Here is a 27,983-nt window from a genome sequence, read left to right on the forward strand (position 1 = left end):
TTTTAAATGTTGGGCTAGGTCAGAGACGCGAGTTAAGTCTATGAACATAAAATTAAATGAGCCTGGTTCAGTGATTATTAGAACTTAAGTGTATTCTTAATGAAAGCTAATTCAGTAATCAACATGAAAATGTAAATGACTCATTTGTTTCTAACTGAAAATTAACTCTTACCTTAGTGGAAGGGTAGAAAATAGCTGTTAAGATTCTCGATGGTTTGATGTAGTAAGTTTTATTGACTCTTTAACTTTTTACATTAATTTTGGACCAAGTTGTGGAAGCTTATACAAATTTTTCAAATTGCATTTATTCAGCAAAGAATAAAGTATGGTATCTTGATCTGTTATACTTTGAAATTATGTATATTTTCTTAGTGGTATTTCATTTAATGTGTTTCTTTGCTCTTAAGTCTGTCCCTTTCTCTTTTCATGTCTCACATGGGGAAAATAAACAATCACTACTGTGAGAAATAGAGACAACATAGTTAGATTTTTGCTCTCATTTTGCCTGTTTTTATAAATCTGGTTGGATTTTTTTTTTCATCAAAAGAGATAGGCATTGAGAAGCGAACTTTTTTGTGATACCTATTCACATACTTTGGCCTGACCAAAGATGAGAACCAAAGGAAAAAGATCCTATTTTAAAACTGTCAATTTAAAAAAAAAAAATCTTCAGAATAAATTCACAGTCCTAACTTTCCAGAAAGCAAAAATAGCTGTAATGTACCATCCATGCATAAAAATTGTAATTGTTTAAAATGGGGTCTACAGTAATTGAGACTTCACTCCAGAGTGCTTCAGACTATAAAGTCCCTTTTAAACTAGATGTCTTCCTTGTGCAACATAGTCCACAGTTTTGCTGATGAAAAACTTTATTGTCCAAAACATGCAAAGTTTAATCTAAATTGCCTTTTACACATATTAAACAATTGTTCTTGCCATCTTAGTGTGTAAAATCCTCATTTTATGTTATCCTTTTATCTCCCAGCCTGACAATTATTTCAATGCAAATTGTTCCTTCTGGAACTACTCAGAGAGGACTATGATGGGATACTGGTCAACTCAAGGCTGCAAACTGGTTGACACAAATAAAACTCACACAACGTGTGCTTGCAGTCACCTCACCAACTTTGCAATTCTTATGGCTCGTCGGGAAATTGTGGTAGGTAACAATATTTCCAGCCATCAACAGGGAACAAACTTAAAAGACTTAGCTTTAAATTTTTAGCAAGATCCAAAATTGTTGAAGTTTCTCTAGAATTTATAGCTCCTACCCACTCTTTCCAAAGCAATTCGCTTTCTGTAGCACTTTTCTTACTCATCCATTAAGTTGAAAGCAAAATAACAGGGAAGAGAAAACAAGCAAGAACAAGAATTTTCTACAAGCCATGTTTTAAAGTTACTGACCAACCTTACAACCATTTTATAGACTCTCTCTCAGTACAGATGGAGAGTGTCTGTTGAGATAGCTGTGCAGGCTCTTCCCTGGAAGCCCATGTGCCAGCTCTCCTTGGCAAGGAAGGTCAAGGAACTTCTATACTGGTGGTTTAAACACCTCTTCATAGTCAGAAATTTTGTTGTCTGGTTAAAGCACTTCCTGCATGTCAGGGGCCCAAGAGGATCCAATATTTGCAGGGGTATGGGACTTCTCATTAAGCCATTATATTTGAAAAGTTCACTGCAAAGAACTGAAGCAAAGGAATCTCCTTTAGCTAAACATGAGATTGAAGCCAGAATTACATGGGCAGCGTATTCTGCATTTTGTCCTGATCATTGTGTAAAGCACTGCTTTCTTCTCTGCTGTGGAGCTGCAGGTCTGTAGGGAATCCCAGGGAATGCTCTCCTCTCTCCTTTCATCAGAGCCTAGTGGTACCTTAAAAATGTTATGTTTCTTTGCTCGTATTTCCAGCCAGTCTACAGTGAGCCATAGAAAAAGTAAAAATGCTATCTGATCTGGATAAAATAGTCACATTTTTCTCTCAGACCTGCCCCTCTTCTACTTACCCTGATCTTGCTCTTCTGGGAAGCTGACCTGAGACTGAGAAATTACTGAGTACATTTTGCCCATCTCATGTAATGAACAAGTAACTTTTCTGGATACCTGTGAAAATAGGTTTTTGTTTATACTCATAGAGAGTCATATTAATTTTCTCCATTCTTGGTTATTTCTAGTACAAAGATGGAGTGCACGAATTGCTCCTCACTGTCATCACCTGGGTGGGAATTGTCATCTCTCTTGTTTGCCTGGCCATCTGCATCTTCACATTCTGTTTTTTCCGTGGCCTGCAAAGTGATCGTAACACTATTCACAAGAACCTTTGTATCAACCTATTCATTGCTGAGTTCATTTTCCTAATAGGCATCGATAAGACAGAGTACAAGGTAAGTTTTCTCTCTGTGTACTGATCTTGTTCTCTGAAATGACTGTTTGAAATGGATTTGAATTAAAACATGACAACACTGACAAGTTTTTAGCACTCCAACACAGCAAGGCTGAAATAAAAGCTCAGCATGAAAATAAGATAGATATATTCACACATAGTACTTACATCCCAAAATATGCTTTTTATTTTCAGTTGAAAAACACTGACTATTAACAAAGCAGGTGGTTAGACTTTTGAAAGAGGAGATTGAATGTTGACTATTAGGAACATAAATTAGTTTTCTATATATATTCAAATGTCTTAACAGGTATTGACTACATTTTTATGTACTTTAGTACAAAACCTTTTCTATATATATATATATACACATTTTTTACATTTCAAATTCAAGCAGGTATTTTGGTAGTATTGGTAAAATTAATTCTGACATCATTCATTTAGTTGAAACTAATAATCTAGCATAGTTTCGTCCAGAATTTGGCCAATGGGGAAAGAATTAAAACAGATTTCTGTTACAACAGTAGAAATTTCCATATTACAGCAGACAAAAATCCTGGGACAGACACTTCATAATTTTAAATATGTAGTATCACATTATGCATAGAGAACCAACTGTTCATGTCTAGGATTATCTAACCTTGTAAGTCCTAAAACCATATCTGTTTCAAAATTAAAAAGTTGCTTATAAAATTAAGAAGTCCACTCTGAAATTGATGACTGGGAGATGAGGGTGCACTTTCCTTGTCTTCATTCATACTGTTCAGCTAACTCATTTTCTGTAGCTACTGAGCACATATTAGTGTTTTCAAATGTTCAGAGTATGTTTTGAGGTAGGGAAGATGCTCCTGAATTTGTGAAATGTTTCTAATAAAACTGTCTGCAGTTCTATTGCACACTGTTCAGTTGGAGAGGTAATGATGTGAAGGTTTTGTGGTTTACATTTCCATCTCTCTCTTTCTTTGCAGATTGCATGTCCAGTTTTTGCGGGTCTCTTACACTTTTTCTTCCTGGCAGCCTTTGCCTGGATGTGTCTAGAGGGAGTGCAGCTTTATCTAATGTTAGTAGAAGTATTTGAAAGTGAATATTCTAGAAAGAAGTACTATTATGTTGCTGGCTACCTCTTCCCTGCTACAGTAGTTGGTGTCTCAGCAGCTATTGACTATAAGAGCTACGGAACAGAGAAAGCGTAAGTAATTGCAAGTGACCTGAGTGTTTTTCAAGTGAATAATTTTTTAAAGCCTATTAGCTGTCAGAGGGTCCCTGACAAACTAAAATACCATCTGAAAGCTTTATTGGTAAGAGAATGGCAATGCTGTGCACAAATTACAATCAAGTCTTTTGTAATTCTCTAGGTTCAGGGGATTTGTACTCTAGAGAGACCAATTCTAAATTATGGTCTTTCTTTTAACACAAAAGATTGACCTGAAACAAATTGAAAAAGTAAATAACTTTTTGTACTCAGATGTATATTAAGCAAAATTTCTCAACTTAAAGTATCTGACAAGCCTAACTACCCAGCTTTAAGCTAATGCTTCATTAGATCTCTTTGTTCAGCTGTCCCTCTAGCTAGCTCTCATCCTGAAGTATGACAGTATAATATTCCAACCTATGTGTTTTATTTTGATAATATTTTATCAGGCAAGTAGAGTGGGATTAAAATTAGCCACTGCCTTTTATTTACAAAAATACAGATGTATATAGGAAGTGACAGAAGGTAGACAGGAAACATTTCTGAGGATTTGAGTTGCTGGAGGCATGAATTTGCCTTTCAGTAGTGTTTATTTTGTCCTTTGATGAAATTAGTTACAGAAGGGGAAGATATTGTTGACTACAAGAAAGCTGCTTGATGTTGCTACTGATGAAAGACAAATAAGAGAATTCAGCAGGGAGCTGGGCTGTATGAAAAATGAATTGCTGAGTGAAGTTGGCCCTAATAGGTTTATACGTCATTTAGTCTGGTATCTTATGTATTCTTTCTCTACATTTCAATTCCCAGATGGGGCATTCTATTTATGCCATTTTATTATTCAGCAAAACATGGCATCTGAGCATTTTCTGTCCCATATTCCTCAGGCGTGAGCATTTAACATAGGATATAAAGTTAAAGCAGGCTTTGAAGATCACATGGGAAGCCTGCAAGAATTATTTACTGATGTTAGTTTCATTAGTCCATGATAGCACCTGTCACCAAACCTTTTGACTGAAAGGAGAGCTTGCTTTGGTTTTGTTTCTCCTTCTGTTAGTTACTCCTAATGATGTAGTTTGTGGTTCAGTTGTGTTATACAGAGTTCATTAGAAGAGGTTCAGGTTAGGTGTTGTCCATGGAATAGTGGTACTGTGCAACCTTCATCATTGTTTACTGGCAAAGTGTTACCTTAAGAAGTATTTTTGCACATTCCATTTATTGGACTGAGGTGCTAATGCAGCTTTTCACTTTTCTTTCTCTTTCTTCCATAATAGTTGCTGGCTACACGTAGATAACTACTTCATCTGGAGTTTCATTGGACCTGTTACTTTTATTATTCTGGTAAGAAGTTTGGGGGTTTTTTCCTTTCTTTTTAGGTTGCCTCTCAGCAGATTAAAAAGATTTAAAATTTCATTCAATGCCATCCTTATTCACAAGACATTCCATAAAAATGCTTAGAAACAATTTGTAATGTGACTAATGGTTATATAAATGTGTAGAAATCTTTAAAGAGTACTGACCAAATGATTAATTGTCAAAGCTGTGGTGGCACTTCAGCATGGCCATTTTTTCCTATTGGCTTGAATTCTGAAGGTCGTATTGACATGTGTTGTCACATGAAAGATCAATGAAGTACTAAACACAGGGTTTTTTAAAAGGAACCATTATTATTGCTTTCAATTGAGTCACTACTGTACACATTCTAGAATTTAACTGCTAATTATCCAACATAATTATCTTAAAAGTGTATTCTAATGCATTGGATAATTAAATAAATTTTTTGTTCCATTACACTTGCACAGTATTTGTCTGTGTATTTGCATATGCACATTTTTCCATGCCTACTCCTGTGTGTGTTTGTGTTACACGTAGTGCCTGTCAGACATAGAAGTTCCTTTGTTTTAGTACAAATATTGGGCTGTTATATAACCAGTAGAAAGCCTGTGCACATTCATTGCTGAGTCACTGTGTGCCTGCACCCATGGCTGGGTGCCCCAGTGTCCCCTCAACACAGAATGCTGCACTCAGACATCAGTTACCAATTCTCTGAGCCCTTCCAGGTAAAATGCCTGTAGTCACGTGTCAACCCAGGGAGAGAACTTCTCCCATTGATTTCAGACTAACGATGCCAACACTACACAGTGGAGCAATTTGTGAGCACAGTGAAGGCATGATGTGCATTTTGGCTCACCTAGGTTTTCTCTGCTAGCTCTGTATCTTTAAAGCCAGGCTTTACTTGGGAAATGCTGTTGAAGGCTGGCTGGGGACATAGCCTCTATACATAGAGGCTTTTTCTCATAATTGCTGATAGTTTGGAGGGATGAATTAATTTGTGTTTGTAAGTTTTGAAATCTTAAATAGTTGCATGTCTTTCTGCCCTTTCACAGCAGTAGAGTTGTGAAATGTTAGCAGAATTTAAATTCACTTAAATGTCCAAATTCAGGAATTATATTTTTCCATATTCAGAAATTTTATTTTTTCAGTAGGAAGCACATGCATCAGGCATAATTTTGAAATTTCTTTGACTTTTATAGATCTGTGTGCCAGACATAATATTTCAGCACTTTTTGTACTTACAGTACAAACTGATACTTTGATTATGGAAATTTCTACTAAAAAATGTGCCTGGCCAATGTTTTGGTTTGCATTTACTCTGTTTATATCAAAAACTATTTGAATCCTTGAGCTATCACTTAAGAAAAGATAGTTGTGCAGTGTAGACGTTGTTAGAGTTCATTGGCATATTTTCAAAGACGTGGGTGTAGATGCCAAAATTTATGTGTGTATGACTTGAATTAGAAAAATTACAGTGTTTGTAAGTTTTAAGTGTAGACCATAATAATTGTAATAATTGACTTTATTCTAAATACATTCAAATTAAATCATATCTAAGCATGATGGGGATTTTTTTAAAATTAAACCTACAATTGCAATTGAAAGTCTTTGAAAGATAGACTTAGTATGTTCAATATGATAGACAATATTTTTCAGCATCAAGTAGTTTTTTGCAGTTGTAATTATTCTGGAAATTGTTCTGATTTTCATGCTACAATAGTTAAGTCACATCAAGTCTGGTCGTGTGGTGGTAATTTTGCTTTTTGTTTGTGGCTCCTTCCTTATTTTATTGTTACTGGGAGTATTTTGCTAAGTCACCCATATTTCTCTCCCTTCCTTTAAAATAACATTTCACATAGGAAGCCTTGGGCTTTGCTGATGGCTTTTTCACTTCCTCATAACCAGGTCAGAGTGAGAATAGAGGTGAAGGACATTTAATCATATTGACCATGTACAGACATAGTTCACTATTATTTACTGGCCATGACATTATTATCCTCCAGCAAATAATTTAGACTGAGACGCAAAAGGCTTTTGGGAGCAGTATTCCCAACTTGAAAAATATGAAACAGCAGGTAGCAATCACAGCACAGTTCCTAGGAGTAATTCTTCTCTAGCAATTGCTTTGCCCTCTAATCGTCCCAGCTGAGAAGGCAAGAGAAACCAGAGGAAGAAGTGTGAGAAGTGTAGTGGCTGAAAAATAATATGTCATGTGCACTGTAACCAAAGAGCTACATCTGTAGTGTAGCTTACTAAGTGTCAGTAGCATGTGAGAATGTTGCCTTGGTAAGCTTTTTAACATGTTGCTCAAATCACTCCTGTGTTTCTCAGTTTAATAGTTCTGCATGTAAACTCTTTTTTGACAGTATTGTCCTCTCTTCGAATTTACAGTTTTTTCTCTGAATTTATAAGCATTTGTACTTGTGTCTGTGCACATTTTTGCACAAAATGAGAATGGGAAATATGAAGGGGAAGCATGAAGTTCCTCAGTACATCTTCTGAGGAACTTTTAACTTCACTATTTCTATAGCCTGTCATGCCTTTGGGCACCAGGGTTATTATATCTATGAGAAAAGAGCATGTAAGTAATGAGCGGTGGGAAACCATTAGTATGCCTGAAATGGTTTAATGAAAGCTTGGATCATGATACGTCAGGAGCTGTTCTTATCATTTGGACAGCTCCATCTGCATCTTTAATAATTAATTCAGTTCAGTAAGAGTTCAGTGTGCACACTCATTTAGAAGCCTTCAGAGAGCACCTCTCTCGCTGCCAGTCCCAGGGAGAAATAGGCTTCTGCATGGCTAAGAGCAAAGATCTGGAGATACAAGAGCAGTTTTAGAGCTGCATTTGCCAGGTAACAAAAGCTCCGGGGAGTTCAAAAAGGGTCAGAACATGTGCAGTTCAGCTAGGTTACTTCAGAGTGGTGTTTCTGTTCTTCTGTCTTATCGTATCCATGTCAGCACTGCAGGCTGTGTGGAATGAATTTTAAGCTGCTAAGCTCAAGGCGGACGTGATTCCATTGAGCAGGTTCATGGCTATAAAACAAACAGTGCACTTCTGTAATCTGTGGTCAGAAAAGCCCGAGCACTTTGGCTGCTGTGTAGATCTGTATTCATTCATGTCTGAGGAACAAGTGGCGTTGGTTTAATTCAGCCAGAACTGTTGCAGTTGGCTTCTCCCAGCTTGCAGGCAAAGCCCATGTATCAGTCTACCAAGGGTTGTCTAAGCAAAAATTACTAAGATGCCCCATTTCATTCACACAGAATGTGTTAAATGTTCTCATCCAGACTGAGGTATTGCTTACCCGAGTCAGTGGATGGACAGATGTAGACATAACTTAGCTCCACAAGTGAAAATGGACTGTATTTGTAAACTTATTTTTAACAAATAATAAGTGTTTATCTTTCTATAGTAGACAGTTGTTAAATGGTATTTATCTGTTACTCACAGGGGAAATTTATCAGAGATTTTGCAGATCTAACTTTGTTTTGCTACTAATTCATTGTACCTGCAGCTAATTCCAGTTAATTAGTCTTCTGTGCAGGTTAGCACACCCACTTTTTAAAAAAGTTAATTTGAGTTGGACGCACTCACTGTCTCAAAATTACATAGGTTTCAGGGGCTAGAAAGACAAATTTTCTACGTATACCTTCTTTCATGTCCAGTTCCTTCTGATTTCCAAATGAGAAATGCCCATATGTGTATTGCCTGAGGAAGAAGCATGATCTTCTATGGTGCTGCATTTGATTATTACCATAAAAACTCTTTATATTTTGTATTTTAAAGTAGTAAGTTGTTATTTTTTAATATATATCGTCTTTCACTTTGTTCTATCCAGTAACACTTGTATTAAGAGATGAAAAGGAACTAGTATATTAGAAGATACCATAATTTAAATCAGGGTATAGATCAAGCTAGTTCTCTATCCAGTATTCCATCTCTTCCAGTAGACAGTAAGTTTTAGAAACTACATCAGAATCAAGTATAAACATAAATTAAATACTATCAATTCAAATATTTGCTTGCTATTACCAGCTAATGTTGTAAATGATCTCATATTATAGCTCCACCTTCTGTAGCTGTGTGTTCTGACACTTTTTGGTATCACAGCAGAATCTTCAAATCCAAACCTAATGCCTGACCAGACTTTTAATTTCTTATTTTTAGCTTTCAAAAGAATGTTGGTCTGATTTGCAGACAGGCAGCATGAAAATGATTTTACAGACACGATCAAGGGTATAATTTTAGGACTGTCTGAGATGTATACATTGTGCATCTGTGTGTGTGTTTGAACATTATATTTATATTTTTTATTAGCATTAAAGAAGAGGGGTAGTGTTCAGCTGCAGATTTTGGCTCATCTGGGATGGATGCAGCCCTGTTGTCAGGATGAGGTCCAGCCAGTTCCTGACCATTTATGTTACATGAAGTGGTGAGAACACCACTGTTGTCAGAGGCCTGTTTTTTCTCCTAGAAGATTGCTCTCAAAAGTCTCTCTTGCCGTTCATGTGGGCCTTTGTATGACCTCAGAATACTGCATGCTTGTGGGGAACATTTTCTTTAAGAAAGGTGTCCTACTCAGACCATCTGTCAAGCTTGGAAAACATCTACAAATTCATTTGCTTAGCTCAGTAGCAGTTGAGTCCTCACAGAAGCAATTCAGGTTGAAAGGAGCTCCAGGAGATCTGTGGTCAAGACTTCTTCTCAAAATAGCCTCAGCTCGGGGCCAGACCACTCTGCTCAGAGCTGGAAAAGCTTTGCTTGTACAAATGAATACCAAAGTCCTAACTGTGTTTTCTTCTCCCCCCCTACATATTTCTCACCAAGAAAATTAATTCAGCTATTCCTTATAAAAGCAATTATTTTCCAGCAAGTTCCCTTCCCTCACTGCTTAGTGTCTTTCATGAGGAAAAAAAAAAAAAAAGACAAGATGCCCAAAAGTCTTTAACTTGTGAGTTCCTCCAAAACAATCAATTTCTAGACAAAAAACAATTAGGGAGCCAAAAGCAAATCTATAGAAATGTTTGGTTACAGTATCTGCAAGCAAGCAAAATAGGGTTTTTTATAATGATATAATGTGTAACAGAGATGCCAGCATGTTTGAACAAGTGGCAAACCATGGTCTTTTGACTGCTGAAACTGAAAACTATGCAACATTTCACAGTGATGGAGAAACAAGTATCATATGTTCAGTTGTCATAGTTACTTTGTCTTCAAAGTACAGTATTTTTCCTTTTTTCTTGGAAGGACTTTTTGAGCTGCTGTGCTATGGCATTATTTCTGTGGGCTGGTTTTCTGGGTCTGTACATAAATTACAATTAAAAAGTCACTTAAGAAACTGCTTTGTGCAGTTTTTCCCTGGTGTAGTAAGAAGTTTTATACAGGTACTCAGCCCAGACAGATCTGAGTACCTGTATAATACCTCTTTAATACAATGGAGCTTGGCTCAAGCTCTGGGGTGAGCAATGTCTGCCCACGTCACCAAAGGAACTTCAGTGTGTGAATATAAGTTTTTATTTGTCATGTGGCAAACCAGCACTTCAGTTGTACAAAGAATCAGAGCATAAAACCCTCTTGTTTCATAAGGCAGTCATTTATGGGCTAAGCCATATCTGTGAGTTTTTGATCCAAGAATGATGATGTCAGTACTAGGATACTCTAGGGTAGCTACTTAGGCAAGGATTAGCTTCCAGCTGTGCTGTAAATATTATTCTGAACTGATGCATAGGTAGCAGACAAAGTTGATGTACGTGTTAGGATTGACACAGGGCATGTGTCTTAGCTCTTAATCTGTTTGTTCTCACAAAAAGCAAATTGAGGTTGCATTTTTAAGGCAGGCTGAAGAAGTTTGTGTTATGTCAGCTACCAAACTGTCCAAGAAACTTTTTAAAATAGAGAAAAATGAAATCTGTGTGCAAAGACATGGAACTGAGGGTCAGGTCTGTTGCAGAGCCCTGGTCCTGTCTGGTGCAAAGGCCAGGGAAAGAAGCAACTTGTTTTCTCATCCAATGAAATTACACTGTACAGTGGAAACCTAGATAAGAGGAAGAGATCACAATGATGTAACGAAATGGTTTTTCTCATGTGGTTAGTAATTTCCTATACGAATCATAAACGTTAATAACCAAGATCATGAATTATTGACACTTCTATTACATTTTGCAGCAATGGAAATATAAATAACCTACACCATGTACATACATCAGCCTAAAGGTTAAGTATTTTCAGCCAGTTCTTGAAACACAAACAGAAATCAATCATAAAAGCTTATTTTTTTTATTTTTATCACAAACACCTGTTTCTACTAATCTCAACATACAATTGTAAAAATGTTGTACTTTGTATGATGAAATCAAAAGTTGCCACACACTTTTCTGGTGTTGAGAACTGCATTATAGTTCGGGCTGTCCATCCTGATTTTGAGACAGCAGCAGGAGCAATAACATGATTGCCCATAGCAGTAGGAATTATCTCTGTAATACATGGTCTTATTAACAGACTTTGATCAGAGCCTTCAAAATACTCATCTCTTCAAGATTAAGACCAGCTCCTTATTAGTATTTCAGTGGCATTTCTGACCATTGAGGCACAGCTGCAGGAACACATCTAGCATCAACTGATATCCCCAGTGTTACAAAAATAATGAAGATTTTGAAACTGTCTCAAACCAAAGGCTTCCCAAATTGAGAGACTGGGTATAATCATGCTCCATCAGTAACCAGTTGCAGATATATATATGGAAGATTATAAGGATGGGGTTCTCTATCTAATGTATGTGCTATAAGGATGTCCAAGCATATTCTTCCATCTTCTCTTAACTTTTGGTCCAGCCACTTTGTGTGTACCACTGTAGTAGTAGATAAGGATGTGTGTCTTCTTGCTGAAAGGACATGGCTCTTACTGGTTTCAAAGATAGAATTTTGTCCAACTTTTCTGTGTGATATAGGACAGCACAAACTAATTACTGAAATTAATTGGACACCATTTTTTAGCCCGTGTTCTGCAGGCATCCTTGTATTTGGCTCGCCTGTGCTTTTCACAGGCTTTGAAATCGATAGGAGAAAGGCACCCAGTAACTTTGATATCTGTGATTCTGTTTCACAATAAGAGAATGATAAAAAATTTCCTTCAGTGTCTTCCCTGGTGTTACCTGTTTGAATGACACAACAAGAATAAGATGCCACAGTCCTTCAAGTGCACACACAGTCTCGCTTCGACAGAATCCAGACTACAAAGGGAAAGAGGGCAGCAGGAGGGTGCACCACCAGCATATGTCTATGGCACTGTTAAGCTTGATGCATTTGCTACGTCTTTGTGTTTCTTTTTCTTCTTTTCCTCTCTTTTTCTTTTTTTCCAGTTACATTTAAGGTCTTTTCAAGGCCCCAGTAGGATTGTGAGAACAAAAAGGAATAAAAAAAAAGTAAAGGAGAAACCAGCAAAGGTGAAAAACATTTCAAAATCAGGATGGGGTGATAAAAAGATGACTAGTATAGGCCAGTAAAGCAGTGACCATTGTCTTCAGAGAGTGATATGGGGAACAGGGCCAGGGGTGACAGGTAAAGGTGAGCAGGTGATGAGCAAAACATGCTGGAGGACAGAGCTAAACTGGCAATGGCAAGTGCTGGACATTAGCTAAATACAGTGGTTCATGATGATGTGGTGCATTTTGGAAATTAGGTGAATCAAGGACTTCTAATATTTTTATCCTCTCATTCTTATTTGCAGTCATGGTTTGCAGACCATCTGATTTAGTTACCAAATTTCACTACTTACTTGGCAATAAACTACAGGGTTTTTGTTTAGCCTGTAACATCATCATTATTCAACCTATTACTTGAAGTAGTTTAATTTCATTCTTATCTGTTTTGACAGCTGAATCTTATCTTCCTGGTGATCACATTGTGCAAAATGGTGAAGCACTCAAACACTTTGAAACCAGACTCTAGCAGGTTGGAAAACATTAAGTAAGTGCTTTGTGTTCAAGTATGAGAACTATGATTATTTTCTGATTGCTGAACTGATTGAAAGCTACTCTCCATTAGGAGCACATGCCATTGTCTCCCAGCAACTGCAGATGTCAATTAGAAGCAAACAGAGCCAATCCTGCTTTCGTCACATTGTTGCTGTAATGTCACAAACGCCGGTCAAAATTAGATAATTTCAGCCTGGAACTAGTGCCAAGAAACTGTTTCATGGAAATGCCACAGCACTGTAGTAATTTCATTTGCATTTAAAATGCAGTTCAAAAATGATGTTCCTGTTTGCATGGCTGATATGATTATATTAAGTTTGTTTTGTTAAATGACTTTTTGATTTAGGGATTCTGAGCAGTTTCTACTCGTAATCCTGTTCTCCCAAGAGAATTGACTCTATTATTATTGTTAACTGGAAGATTATCTGTTGTTTTCATGCTAATTTACCAAATGTTTACTTTGTCATGGTGTTCTACTGTAGTGTCCCTTTTGCAGAGTAATATAAGTTTTTGATAACTAACAAGGCTTTGGCAGCTTTCACTTCTTTAGATAGCTTTTTACTGTATTCTGTTTAGCCTTACGTTGTATTCAAGGTTTTTGTTACCAACACTGAAGGGATGGTGCCACTTTCTAACACTGAGGGTTGGATGTGAAAGGGTCTTACAGATCTGCTTTGAACGTTGGAAATGGCAAAGGGAGACTTTCAGTAAGGATAACATTTTGAACTAGATGTTCTAGATAGGTCAGTATCAGCTTCATTGCATGTTGCATGATGAGAGAGAGAGCTAATCTTTAGCATCTCTCTCTTTTCTTCCTTTTCCTCTTTCTGTCTTCTCATCCACACCAGTAATTACCGTGTTTGTGATGGCTACTATAATACGGACTTACCTGGGTAAGATAGAACCCTACATTAACAAACTTCTAGCATGATTTTTAACTTTACAAACTCGGTCATTTTGTGGATTTCCCTTAATTTTAATTAACTATTTTTGAGATACCTGATTTGCTAAAGACTTTTAAACTATTACATGCCTTTATACTTTTAAATTGCTTGCCTCTGCATTTTGAATTTCCTAATTTTGACTAATTTTTATAGACAATTAAAATGCTCTTATTAATTTCTGTTTAAATTCTGTCTAATAATTTTGTTTCTCTTTTCTGCTTATAATGCTTTCTAGCTATGAAGATAATAAGCCATTTATCAAGTAAGATCATTAGTTAGATGTGGAATTCACTGACTAAATTCCCTTTCCCTTTCATTCTGTGCTGTTTGCTACAATTCCTTTTCCTTAACCTATTCATGATGGAATCTTTTTTAGATTGTTCTGTAAAGCAATATCCATATTTTTGTCGCATTTCAGCAGGGTTTCTTCATGCGGAAGTTACATCCTCTAGCTTCAGTTTAGCTGAGTTTATCGAAGCATTAATGATTTGGGCTCTAGGCTTTTAATCTGCTGTTTAACCTTTGTGCATTTGTGTTACATTATTTGGTGTCATATGGCAGCACCACTGTTTAAAATCTATGGTGTGATTAGTGGCTAAGCCAGATTTATCAATCTCTTCTCTAAAAGCAGATAAAGCAGTGGAGCAGCTGAGGCTTGTGCTATACTTCTGCATTTCAAAATAGTTTTGACATCCTATGCTGTTCTTGAGAAAGACAAAGGTTATATCTATTCTTGCTGTTTTCATTGGAGTCTAAGAGTACTGAATGGAATTGTTCTTTCTTTAATAGATAAAAGGTTAAACCCAAGGAATTTTTACATTTGAATGTGAAACTAGTAAAAAGTCAACTGCAGGAACTGAAATGTTAATATTGGATTTGGTGAAGTACATTCTCGTAAGTAATGTTACTAAAATCAATTTTCTTTTACAGATCCTGGGTCCTGGGTGCATTTGCTCTCCTGTGTCTCCTTGGCCTAACATGGTCATTTGGTCTGCTGTTTATAAATGAGGGCACCGTTGTGATGACATATCTCTTCACAGTATTTAATGCTTTCCAAGGAATGTTTATTTTCATCTTTCATTGTGCCCTTCAAAAGAAAGTAAGTTACCAAAACCACAGATGAATGTTCCCTAACTCCTTAGAAATGCCACACATAATTCTTAAAACCTAGAGATAAAATTAACAATTTGAAGAACTGGAGTATTTTGAGGAGGGTACTAGAATTCCAGTGCAGTTCTTGCTGTATGTGCTAGTGGCAGTCATGCAACTGCTCTGTGACCCAGACAGGTTTAACATGGATGCAGCATTTCCAGCCTGGGCTTGAAAAGTTTGAAGGCTTTGTGAAGAAAATTTAAAAGTTTAACACTGGTAGTGCGGTACATATTAGCTTAGACTTACAGCCAAAAATCTGTTATGTCCACATGAAACAAGTCCTACCTTTGCTGCAGTGCTGCAAACAGAGGATCAGTTATGATATCAGCCCATATCAGGCTGGAAATGCTCTCCTTTTCTTAGATCAAGGCAGAGCACCTTTCCTGAGATCACATAAAGCTATGGGTGATAGGCAGGGATTGTACTATGTGTGCTCATTCATTACAAAATTATGTGGAATGTAAAAATTAATTTTATTATGAACTTTGACACACCTTAGAACAAAGTAGTCATTAATGCTAGACACCTGCTAACAGGAATAGTTTTCTGAAGATGGAAAAGAGGCCAGCATTAATGCTTTTTTTCCCAGTGTTTGCTTCCCCCAGAAATGAAGAGCTTTGTGCTCTTCACTGGTGCCTCCCTCACAAGTGGGATGAGCTAAATTAGTTCTGCTGCCTTTCTCTGGATGAAAGCAGAAGGGTCCAAAAGGAGCTGGAAGGAGAGAGAGACAAAGAGAGGCAGAGGGAGACCGAGAGAAAGCTTGAAGGGGAGAGAGGAGCAAGTGGGAGAGAAGGAAAGTGAAGGGCACAGCTCTGTGGGACTCTTTTTTGGGTTCCCTGCACCCCTTCTCTTCCCCAGAGGGTGGAGATTGCTGCCAAGGATGCCTTAGAGGTATTTTAATGAAGAGTACATAAAAAATGCTGAAAGCCTTTGTTAGAAGGCAGGCCAAAAGAAAGTAATGAGAGTTGAGAGGAAGGGTGAACATGAAAAGATCCCACCCAAACAAACTTAACATGAAATGCAGTATGTCCTACATTTGGAAATATCCAATTTGCAATATTTAGATTCTAAATATTTTTACCAGTTTTAGGCTGGAGACCTAGCAATTATTAACTCCCATTATAATTAGCTCACCAGAGACATAATTAACTGAAATTTCAAGATAGTTTGAGACCATTGGATAAAGTGTTGTTTAAATACAAAAATCCTGTGCTCATGTTCTCAACTGTACCAGTTCTAACATTACCAGCATCTCGAAATTTGATTTAGCCAATGGCATTCAGAGGTGTTTTAGGAAAAGATCTGGTGGACAGAATTTTACCCAGATGAACATGACACTCCACTCATTTGGAGAGAACAAAAGCACACTTAGCAGATTGAGCCTAAGAGAAGAAGATAGGGAAGAAAATGCAAACATTCCAAAAATGCAAATAATTTCTAGGTTAAGGTTTCAAATAATGTTTCCCTTTTTACTATTTGTATTGGACTTGAAAATCAAAAACAGATTCCTTTTTTATTTCTTTTTACAGCTGTGCATTGTTTTTTTATAAAGTGGAGTCAGCAAAAAGCAATATTAAAATACCAGTCAAGTGTGAAAAAACATAACCTAGAGCAATAAGATTTATACCTGAAAGAATGTTAAAGCTGCCATTTAAGATTTTTAAGTGTCACTGCCTTTGACTTGATATTGTCCTGTGCTCTGTCTGCATAGCTAATGTAGTCTTTTTATTTTGTTATTACTACTTGGTCACTAAATTGAACAGAGGAATAGAATTGTAGAAGTGAAAACTATTATGTTTCCAGTTCTGACGAGATGATAGTGCTGTTGCTTCCATCAGTTTCCAGCAAGCTATAATTTAGAAATAATGACAGTGGAATGTGCAGCCCTGACAGATAATGTACATTCACTGCAATACAGGCATTAGGCAAAACCAGCCCTGGAGGTGGTATTTGGGTAAAAATACAGTTTTGATTGCCATTGTCTCTACTGTGTAGTGGCTTAGAGCATTTAATATCCATTAGTGTTCAGGAGTGTTTTTTCTTAGGTGTTTTATACCATCTAGTGATGATGTATGTAGACCTATGTTTTCCAGGGTTAAAAATTATAATTCAAAGTTGTTTCATTTCTGTTTTCATTTTTTACATGTCTTTTGTGCTGATATAGATAGGGGTTGACTTAAAATATGTACCATATACTTTTATAAAAAGCTGAATTATCGTGCCTAGCTTGAAGGTAAAGTACAAATTATTAAACTTTTCTTCATCCTTGTGATTTATAGAAACAACACAGTACTATTCTGTGAGTAAAACTCCTGTAGAAAACAGCACATTACATATGTAAATCCACCCTATTAATTTTTTGCATTTTTTCCTCTCCCCTTTTTGCATGCACATAACCTTCTGTCTTATACACTTATAGGTCAGGCAGAATTTCCAGATTAGCTGAAATCCCTCTTTTCACAGAAACTCATGGGTCTCATTGATGTAGCAGAGACACTTAAGTTCCCATGTAATCTGGCAGAAGATTTATGAGTTTAGACTTACACATCTATACCAGTTCTATCCACTGTGTCCTTTCACTGGTGCAGTCTTGCTGCCAAGATATGCACACACTCTTCTGTTATCCGAAAATAATAGTCAGTGAAGCAGTCATGGAATATAAGAGAATTAACTGCTCTGTAAAGTGATCCTGATTACTTTTATGGCAATTGTTATCACACATAACAAAACTAAAGTTTCCAGTAGGTCATTAGAAACAGAAGGTGAATTTATGTAGCCCAAATACTGAAGTTGTTAGTTTTGCTGCTGTCAGAAAAAAAAAAAGCACAAACATGGGTATATTCAAATTTCTAGATCCAACAAAGACAGGAATTAGAATTTTATGTTTCAGTCTTAAAAGTGAAAGGTGCTTCATTCCCAGCCCTTATGGTTCAAAAGGTGACTCTGGAACCCTGGCAAGTGGTTCCACCAGCATAGCTGAGGCTGTGCCTGCAGTGGGGCAGTGGAGTTTGTGTGCTCTGTTCAGGGCCAGGGCAGGTGTGGCTGTCTGAAATAGCAGCTGGATGAGTTACACAAAGTAAGAAAATGCCTTTACAGGCATTGGAAATTTTGCACTCTTTATTGGAAATCATTGCATAAGGGGTAGTACTGAGCAGTGCCCAAGCCCTTCTTGCCTGCTAGGATGGGAAGACAGGTTTGCTGTGCTTTCTGCACCAAAAGCTCTCATAAAAACTATTATTTTCAGCCAGCATTCAATTCAGGTAAGCTTCACTATATTAATCTACAATATGAAAATTGAATAAAAACAATTCTCTAACTAAGTCAGTAATGATTATTCAGGGACATTTCTAAGTGTGTGTATACCTTGGAAATAATTGGTTCAAAACTCCTGGGTAGCTTCTAATACTGCCACTAAGTAGAGAGAAATATGTGGGTTTGCTAACAGCCAGAAATTCAACAGACAAGAATTATCTATTTGCTTGAAAAGTGAGTAGTTTCGATGCAAGGTTCATGTGTTTTTGCCAGCAGCTATTTAAAACTATTTTGTGTGCTAAGCAATATTTTTTCCCCCACAGGTACGTAAGGAATATGGGAAATGCTTCCGACATTCCTACTGCTGTGGAGGACTTCCAACTGAGAGTCCCCACAGTTCAGTGAAGGCATCAACCACCAGAACTAGTGCTCGCTATTCCTCTGGCACTCAGGTAACAAAGATTTTGACAGCATCTTTTAATTACCTTATTTATGAAAAGCCTACTGAGATGTCTTCCAATCAGAAAGACTAATTGTCTTCTCATTATTGTCATTTAGATGGTAAATACATACTTCTGCATTGTAGAATTATTTCTTTTTAAACAGTTATTTTGATATAATACAAATATGTTATTTTTTCTTGTAATTAGGGAGTGATTTATAGGAAGGTTTATACCATCATGTTTCATTGAAATGAAGTTTAATAAATTAGAGTTTTAATAATACAATAAGGGATTTTCATGATGTGCTAGAAAAATGGTTTACTTTGGGCTAAAATAAACACAAATATTCCACATAATAGCACATGAGTAGGAAAAACTCTTTTGTAATCTACTATGCTTTTGTCTCACTGCTTTGTGCTAACAGAGTCGGATAAGGAGGATGTGGAACGACACTGTGAGAAAACAATCGGAATCGTCTTTTATCTCAGGTGACATCAACAGCACTTCAACACTTAATCAAGGTCAGTCACTGGGAACATTTCGGTTTTAGAATCCTTAAATTTATTACAGATTTTATATCACTTAACACAGAAGAATTGAAAATAACGTTAAAAAAATAATCTGGAACAAGCGTTCTCTAAAAGCAGATTTTTAAAGTTATTCACCAGCACTTTTGAAAACCATGTTCCCTTAACTGGCCCCTGCTATAGAAGTTGAATTCTTCAATTCATGGGAATGTATTTAAATTAGTTTCATCAATAATTTAGCTTAAAAGCAAGATCATAATTTTAAATCTTTCCTAACCTTTATAGGTTAAATCTGAAATAGAAATATGAGTGCAGTAACATTTTAATGCATATTTGACTGATTTTTAGGTGCAGAAATTTTCCCAGTGAAATCTAATTGATATCATTTCTATGCAAAAGATGTCTGTAAAGCATTTATCTTTTCTATTTCAAAGAGCATCATATCTGTAACATGGGATAGAATCCAGATTTTCAGGCACAGAGAAGTCAAAACTCAAAACTTCTCATCTCAGACAGACTTTGAAATCTGCAACTTCATTCTCATGTCCGCACAGAAGACAAGGGTGTATACCAAGACAGATTGTCCCTCCCTTTCTCCCCTCCCTCCTGTGTTTTGGAGGCAGTTTCAGCTGGCAGTGGAGGGAGAACTGCTCTGTGTAAGCCAGGTTTGAAGCCTGTTCTATCACCCAATCCTTAAGTGAAGAGCAGGTTGCCCTGGTCACACTTCAACCAGTTCCTGCTCCACTCCAAAAGTTTGAACCAGAAAACCCAAATTCAGGATTTGATAGCAGCAACGTGTATTTACATTCATTTTGGAAGTAAAAACCGTGGTGTTTGCAAAGCAAGAGGTATCAGAAAGCATGATTCTACTTTTGCTATTTGGTACATAGAAAGTGGGTAAGACCTGTGTGTCTCACTGCTCCTCCCACCCCCCTTATGAATCCTGCGTGTTCTTCTGGAAAAAATCAAAATTAAGTAACTTCTCCTAGGTAGAAAATGTATATTTTTCATGTCTCCTTCAGTGTCTTACTAAAATTCCAAAAATACAAGCACATAAAATTTGGTAATTACTCTAATTTGCTGTCTCTGACTCCTGAGGTTTGCCCTAACTGTGCTGTACTGTTAGTTAATTTAGTGTTAGGTCTCAGCAGCTTCTCCCTCTTTCAAGTTCCAGACTCAAGTCACTGGAGATGTTCTGCCATGGTTAGAAAAATTGTTATCAATTCTGTTCACTTATAATTTTGTCAATATCTCAGTGATACATACGTATTAGGGTAGTTTAATAGTTAATGGCAAGTGGCATTTTTCCTTTAAAGTAAAAATCAAGCTTTAATTAAGTTTTTTTTCTTGTGACAAAGAAATTTGGATTGAAAAAAATAATAACTATAAATTACACGTAATTAGTCTAAGATTAAATATAGCATGCAAAATTAAAAAAATAAGCAAGCAAAATATATATCAGTTATTATTTCTAGTAAGAAGTACTTTACAATGGGAAAAAACTATGATAATTTTTTTAGTTGATCACTAATACAAACTTTCAAATAAGATTAGCATAGTCAGACCATAACTCTCTGAGTGTTAGAAATTTTTTGCTCATTTGTAGCTGCTAAGTAGCTCTGGGAGTAGAAAAGCATTAATATTTGGAATATATATCATTACTTGACAAATAAAAATATTTATACTATAAAAATAGAGCTGCTCTCTAATTGTCCTTGGGTCTGTAATACCCTGATACTGATGTACTGCTCTGCAAAGTAACAAAAAAGGAATTTGAATTTAATCTTATTGAAATGTTTAAATTAATTTTTAAATCACAGCACTTTTCTTGTAGTAGCTAGAAATCAGAGATCAACTGACTTTTTAATAGTTTCTCAAAATATGCTGTTTTTTTTATCTGATTGTTCTGAGAGTGTTTAAATGGTGTTGTGTTAACATGTAATTTTGAGTTTACAAGAGTTTAAAAGAGTCTGTTCATGTAGTTATTTTGTTTGTCTTAACATTGTTTGTAAACTGATAGTTTAAAGAAATTTGTCATTCGAGAAATTCTTTTTTAAAACCTGGCAGATACGTTTGCAGCATGACTGTCCCAGGAGAAAATGTGAATGCTCTGATTTCTTAGAGCAAATATTTTGCTTTCCCCTCAGCATGCATACTTTTGCATATACTAAGATATGCTTCTTGCAATTTGTCATCCACTGTCTGTTTGAAAACAGCAATTCCCTTCCACTATCTGTGTGTTTTTAATAAAGTGAGTAACAGCTCTGATCCTGTCATAAGAGGTTTTTCAATGCCTTTCAGTTTGAGAAATTCAGTTCTGTCAATTCTGGGCAGAAGTGCTCCCTATGATCATTTTAAAAGTCCTAATAGCTTTATGTAGTACCTTGATCTCTAAACATTTAATTGCTACTCTTGTGTAACAGTGATTTTGTATACATTAGTAAATATCACTTTCGCTAGATGTTTACTTTGGGGATTTGGACAGCACCTGCGAATTACTGGAATCTAACTGTGTTTTCCTTCTCCCATTTCCAATGCATAGCTCAAATACATCCAGAAATTTTCAGCTGAGTTACATTTTAGAAATCCCACATGATTCATGATGAATAAAAATTATTCTTTATTGAAACTGTCAGGCTAAAATTAAGCAACTGACATTTTTTTTTCTGTTTCTTTTGCTTTAGGAATGACTGGCAATTACCTACTAACAAACCCTCTTCTTCGACCACACGGCACTAACAACCCCTATAACACATTGCTCGCAGAAACTGTTGTATGTAATGCCCCTTCAGCTCCTGTGTTTAACTCACCAGGTGTGCTTATACTTCCTGAATAAACTGCTTTTCTTGGCTCACTCCAAATTCCCTTTTTTCCCTAGATAGAAACTCAAGTTGCAATACCCCAGCCGTACAGTCTGAATTTCTGAAATAAATTCGAGAAATGCAGTGTTGCCAGTGTCAGCTTGTAAAACTGCACTATATTATAGTAATGCCTTTGCCCTAACAGTATTTACCAATAATTATCCATGTTTTTAACACAGGTGGCATAAATCTTAATATACTATTAAAGGACTGACACCACATGGTCCGAGAGCCCATCTTCAAGATAAATATCACTTAGAGGTATCATGTCTATGCAATATAAGGTTGACTCTAAAGCTTGCTGAGAAAACCCTGCTTATGGAATGGATGAGATACTAAAGCAGTGCAAGGCATCTTGACACCTTTGGATACCCCGGTGTAGAAAATTGTATCCAGCGTCAAACAGATCTAAACTATAGTATAGTGCAGCTTTATTGGGAGATCGTTTTCCTGTAGGAAAATCTCGAGATTAACAGTTAGAAAAGTTTAGTTCTGTAGGAATAAATGGTGTCATCATTTACCTAACATTTTGTTGTTACATTATCTACTTGCTTTTTTTAATGATGTTGCAGTTCATCAGTAAATATCTTGCCGATACTGTTTGATGAGCCCTAAGATCACTTTAGTGTAAATAGAATGATAAATCTTTGAAAAAGAGCTCATAAAACCTTGTTTCCAGTTTTTATTTCAAGTCTCCTTTTTAACTGAACTGTAGTTTCTATTTTCATTCTCTTGTTTTCTTACTTTCCTTATGCTTTCCTCTAGCAACCTACAGAGAGACAAGTATGGGAGTAAAACTTAACTTTGCCTATCAAATGTAAATTTTTTCAGCATGATTTTTAATGGGCACAATTAAAACATAACTAGCGGTCATGAAGTAGACTCAGCGGGCAAGTGGTTCACAATTTGCAAATAAAATGTTTCCACATTCAAAAAGTACTTGCAAACTGCTTTTTGGGAAACACCAGGAGGTCTGTAGCAAACCCTATTGGTAACACAAGTTATGCAATGCTGAAATAATTTGCTGTTTAAAACCAAAGCAGTATCATGCCGAAATGCTTAATAATTTACTCATATTTTTACATTCCTACAGTAATCTTGCTACAGGCTATGAAAGATTTCAAATTAATTACCTGATCATGGGCAACAAAATTTGCCTCATCAAACCAATTTGAATATATTCTAGCATGCTTAACTCTGCAGTATATCATAGAAAACTCATTTTGGATTATCAGATGTATTTTGATATCTCTTTAACAGAGGAAAAGAAAATGAAAATTACAGAATTAAATCACTTTCATGAGGGAAATGAATCCAGCATGTGGTCCATGTGTTGTCTACTTTTATAAATGCCATATGTTCTGCACAGCTAAATCCATTGCAAGAAAAATCTTGGAACATACATGAAATTGCAAAACTACATAGTTGTTTAATCAAAGCTTAAAGAGGCCTTTCAAACAACCCTCATCACTGTTAAAATCAGTACACATGGAGAAGAGTTAGCAATAACACAAATGCAAAATGACTTGAAAATTGCTGAGAATTTATTTGGAAATGATTACTCTATTTTTCAAAGTTGAAGACAAAAATCTTTTCATGAGAAAATGCAATCTGTTTTTAATTGAAAACAACATTTCCAGGGAATATTGAATTTTCTAGGATAAGCTGCAGCTTTAATTATGAAAAAAGAAATCCACAAAAATGAGAAAATGTAAAATCTTTTCCAAAAAACTTTTCCCTTATACTCCTCCAAGCCTTGCATATTATGCAGCAGCCTCACAGTGGTCAGTCTCATTTCAGTAAAGTCACTTCATTCTTTCTTTACTTCCAGACATATCTGTAGATAAGTGCTTTTCTAGGAATGCTCTAACCATCTGATTTCCATGGTTCAGACTGTTTAATTTCTTGCAAAGTTTTTTTTTCTCTTTTATCTTTTTTTTTTTTTTTTTTTTTTTTTTTTTTTTCCTTTGCTTGCTTGGGAAGCACTGTGCTGTCATAGTTTACATGTCTTTGTGTCTATAGGAAAACCTTTTCTTTATCAAGTTATCGGAAAAAAAAGCCAAAACCCAAAGCATAAAGACTTTAATCATCATAAGACTTCATTTTCCCCCCTCTTAAACTCCTTTTCATGTTTTCAGCAGACTTACCCAATCTGTCATTCCCTCAACAGCTATGAGATATCAGCCATGGCTGATTTCCTCTTCCCATTCCACAACTAATATTTATTCTTTGGTTTAATTTCTGTGACCCATACTTACAGAAATTCCTAACATTTCTGCATTTGACTTCCATGCCCATGGTAACTGTGGGCCTAGCTCTTAATTAACTATTCTGGTTCATTCAGCGCTGTCACTGTGACTGATGCAGACTGCAGGCAAACTTTGACCTTTAGGAGCCTGGGGCCTTTGTTGGCAGACAGAATATTAGTGCAAAAAAATTACATTAAGTGGGAAAAGAAAAGCTGTTATTGCTTAGTAATCTAATTTGCTGAACCCTTGCTCTGACTAAGTTGCTGAGAAGCTCAGTAATTCTTCATCATGTTACAATAAATCATTTTACTTTCTTTTATATATCAGCTACTCTTAGGCCAGATAGCCTGAGCAGACAGACATGATGTGAGTTGTCCAAAGTGAGTCATTCCACCTGCTGTCTATCGTGTTGTTGGATGGTGCTTGTGGGCCCTGGTCCCTGTAGTGTGAAAGATGGCTGTCCTTGTTTAACATAAATTCTTTGTATTTATCCATTTTTTTTCATTCTTTTCTTTACTTCATCTCCAAAAAAAAACAAAACCAAAAAACCAGGAAAAAATGTTAGAAATGTTGTTAAAGTAGTTGCTTGCCAGTTATGTGGGTTTATGTTGTACATTTACCTTCAGTTATGTCTGTGATCTAATTCCTTTTTAATTTAGTGTTGTTTAGGACAAATTCTGTTAATTTTCTTTTTCTAAATCATGGTGACGTACTTCAAAACACAGATGCTTCCAAATGAATTGCTTTGCATTACATATGCAAGGGCATGGAGTGAACAGTTCCTTGTGGAAAAGTCACATAATTGACACTAAATTACGAAATTCAAATGCCACGATTCCCCACAGGAAACACACGTTGCTATTTTTAGAATGCATCTTTCCTATAAGGTGTGCATCTCTTTACATTTGGGAATGTTCAATAAACTAACTTTTCTCAAGTTTTACTTCCAAGTACAACTTTGTCCTGAACTACATTAAAGAACTTTGTTAAAAAAATTAAAAAAAAAAAAAAAAAGGTGATAAAAACATGTCAGGGCAATAACCAGAGCTGTCCTTTTCCATTTCAGGACATTCACTGAACAATGCCAGGGATACAAGTGCCATGGATACTCTACCGCTAAATGGTAATTTCAACAACAGCTACTCATTGCGCAATGGAGACTATAACGACAGCGTGCAAGTTGTAGACTGTGGACTAAGCCTGAATGATACAGCTTTTGAGAAAATGATCATTTCAGAGTTAGTGCACAACAACCTGCGGGGCAGCAGCAAGAACCACAACCTGGAGCGGGCGCTGCCAGCCAAGGCTGTGATCGGCGGGAGCAGTAGCGAAGATGACGCCATCGTGGCAGACGCCTCATCTTTGATGCACAGTGACGCCCCCGGGCTGGAGCTCCACCACAAAGAGCTGGAGGCCCCGCTCATCCCTCAGCGGACTCACTCCCTTCTGTACCAGCCCCAGAAGAAAGTGAAGACCGAGGGAACTGACAGCTACGTCTCACAGCTGACAGCCGAGGCCGACGACCACCTCCAGTCCCCCAACAGAGACTCTCTTTACACGAGCATGCCCAACCTCAGAGACTCTCCCTACCCAGAGAGCAGCCCCGACGTTGAAGAAGACCTCTCTCCTTCCAGGAGGAGTGAAAATGAGGACATTTACTACAAGAGCATGCCAAACCTAGGAGCTGGCCATCAGCTTCAGATGTACTATCAAATCAGCAGGGGTAATAGCGACGGCTATATCATTCCCATTAACAAAGAAGGATGTATTCCGGAAGGAGATGTTAGAGAAGGACAAATGCAACTGGTGACAAGCCTTTAATAGTGTAGCAAAGAAATATTAAAGGTCACGTTCAAGTATTAAAAAGACTTAATTGGCCCCGTGCAGGCTCCCTCATATCTGCTCGAAGAGACAATTCTGTTGACCCTGTGGTTCTCCAGTAACAGGGATGACTGGACCTCGCAGTTCTGTGAATTTTTATAAAACAAAAACTTTGTATATACACAGAGTATACTAAAATGAATTATTTGTTACAAAGAAAAGAAATACCAACAAGGTATTTACGATATCTTCTGCTGCTGAATTTAACAAAATTGTGAAAAAAAAGAGAAATAAACACTTTCCAGCCATTTTACTGCAGCAGTTTGTGAACTAAATTTGTAAATATGGCTGCACCATTTTTTTTTCCTAGGCCTACATTGTATTATATACAAGGCGTAGGCTTTAAAATCCTGTGGGACAAATTTACTGTACCTTACTGTTCCTGACAAGACTTGCAAAAGCAGGAGAGATATTCTGCATCAATTTGCAGTTCACTGCAAATCTTTTCCATTAGGGCAAAGATTGAATACATGTCTAACCACTAGCAATCAAGCCACAGGCCTTATTTCATATATTTCCTCAACTGTACAATGAACCGTTCTCATGAAAAAATGGCTAAAGAAATTATATTTTGTTCTATTGCTAGGGTAAAATAAATACATTTGTGTCCAACTGAAATATAATTGTCATTAAAAAATAATTTTAAAGAGTTTGAAGAAAATATTGTGAAAAGCTCTTGGTTGCACATATGTTATAAGCTGTTTTTCTTACACTGTTCATAGTACGATAGTTTGTTTAAAATGCAAGTTCTACCTGTTTTCACTTATTTTTTCACTGTAAACAGTGTTCTGCTTTGACAAGTTAGTTTTTATTCTTAAGTTTTGAATTTTTATTGCCAAAAAAAAAAAAACCATAATTGGGGAGAAAGTTGTTTTAGAAGCCAATTATGCCAAGCCTTGCACAAATTTGGTGTAGCTAACAAAGATTGTAACTCAATTCCCTGTTCATTCTTTAATCAGGGTTGGGTGGTAAGGGGTAAAGGGGACACTGGACACTTCTCACAAGCTTTCTCGTGAATAAAAGGTGCCTGTCCTTTAAAAAAAATAAATAAAACATAACTATAACTCTTCCATATTCCTTCTGCCTATATTTAGTAATTAATTTATTTTATGATAAAAAGTCAAATGAAATGTAAATGGTTTCAACAAAATTCTGCTTTTTTCATCCCTTTGTGTAAACCTGTTAATAATGAGCCCATCACTAATACCCAGTGTAAAGTTTAACACCTGTTTGACAGTAAATAAATGTGAATTTTTTTCCAAATAGGTAAAATGTGCATTATTATGTACGAAGCATAATTGGCATCAGCAGTCCTTCGACCCAGATGTGTCCTGCCTAGAATGGCATCTTTACATTTCATGATTTAAGTGTCAAGAATTCAACAGAAACTGTCTATAGCTCTACAGAAGACAAGTCATCTTTACTATTCCTTTGTCATGATTGAATAGGATCAAAACCAGATATAGCAGGGTCATTAGGAAAATGTACTGTAAAGTCATATATTCGCATAGCTTTTTAGTAGGCATCTGCACTGAAATCAAAAATAAGGTGGTAAACACCACTCTCATGTTCTTGGCAACAGTAATTAGCAGTTAATTATTAGTGATGAAGATACATTGTTGCAGTGGGGAAAACACAAATAAGCAGCATTTGGCTAGCACTCTGAGTGCTATCTAAATAATTCATCCATCACGGCACTGGTTTGTGTTAGATAAATAAGCATGACTGTCCCTCTTTTTATCAAGCTAGAGAACTGCAGAGAGCAGCTGATGCCCAAGATGTTATCCACAAATCAGTAG

General features: G+C 36.4%; 1 protein-coding gene across 13 annotated transcripts in view; it reads left to right on the top strand.

Annotated features, from left to right (window-relative positions):
- Window positions 1-27,447, top strand: part of ADGRL2 (adhesion G protein-coupled receptor L2) — a 386,374-nt gene extending 358,927 nt beyond the window's left edge. For 6 of the 13 annotated variants that reach the window (XM_059854096.1, XM_059854098.1, XM_059854095.1 and 3 more), the window contains 10 exons: window positions 986-1,159; window positions 2,170-2,379; window positions 3,347-3,567; window positions 4,842-4,908; window positions 12,776-12,867; window positions 14,750-14,918; window positions 18,547-18,675; window positions 19,091-19,187; window positions 21,878-22,006; window positions 25,370-27,447. In XM_059854096.1, coding sequence (XP_059710079.1) covers window positions 986-1,159; window positions 2,170-2,379; window positions 3,347-3,567; window positions 4,842-4,908; window positions 12,776-12,867; window positions 14,750-14,918; window positions 18,547-18,675; window positions 19,091-19,187; window positions 21,878-22,006; window positions 25,370-26,124 — 2,043 coding nt within the window. In that variant the 3' untranslated portion in view covers window positions 26,125-27,447. Of the gene's footprint in view, window positions 1-985; window positions 1,160-2,169; window positions 2,380-3,346; window positions 3,568-4,841; window positions 4,909-12,775; window positions 12,868-14,749; window positions 14,919-18,546; window positions 18,676-19,090; window positions 19,188-21,877; window positions 22,007-22,233; window positions 22,316-25,369 lie in introns of all 13 variants that reach the window. The other 7 variants (XM_059854106.1, XM_059854108.1, XM_059854102.1 and 4 more) reach the window with 5 other exon arrangements.
- The last annotated feature ends 536 nt before the right edge of the window (window positions 27,448-27,983 follow it).

The sequence above is a fragment of the Haemorhous mexicanus genome, chromosome 9 (genome assembly GCF_027477595.1).
Source record: "Haemorhous mexicanus isolate bHaeMex1 chromosome 9, bHaeMex1.pri, whole genome shotgun sequence".
Taxonomy (NCBI): domain Eukaryota; kingdom Metazoa; phylum Chordata; class Aves; order Passeriformes; family Fringillidae; genus Haemorhous; species Haemorhous mexicanus.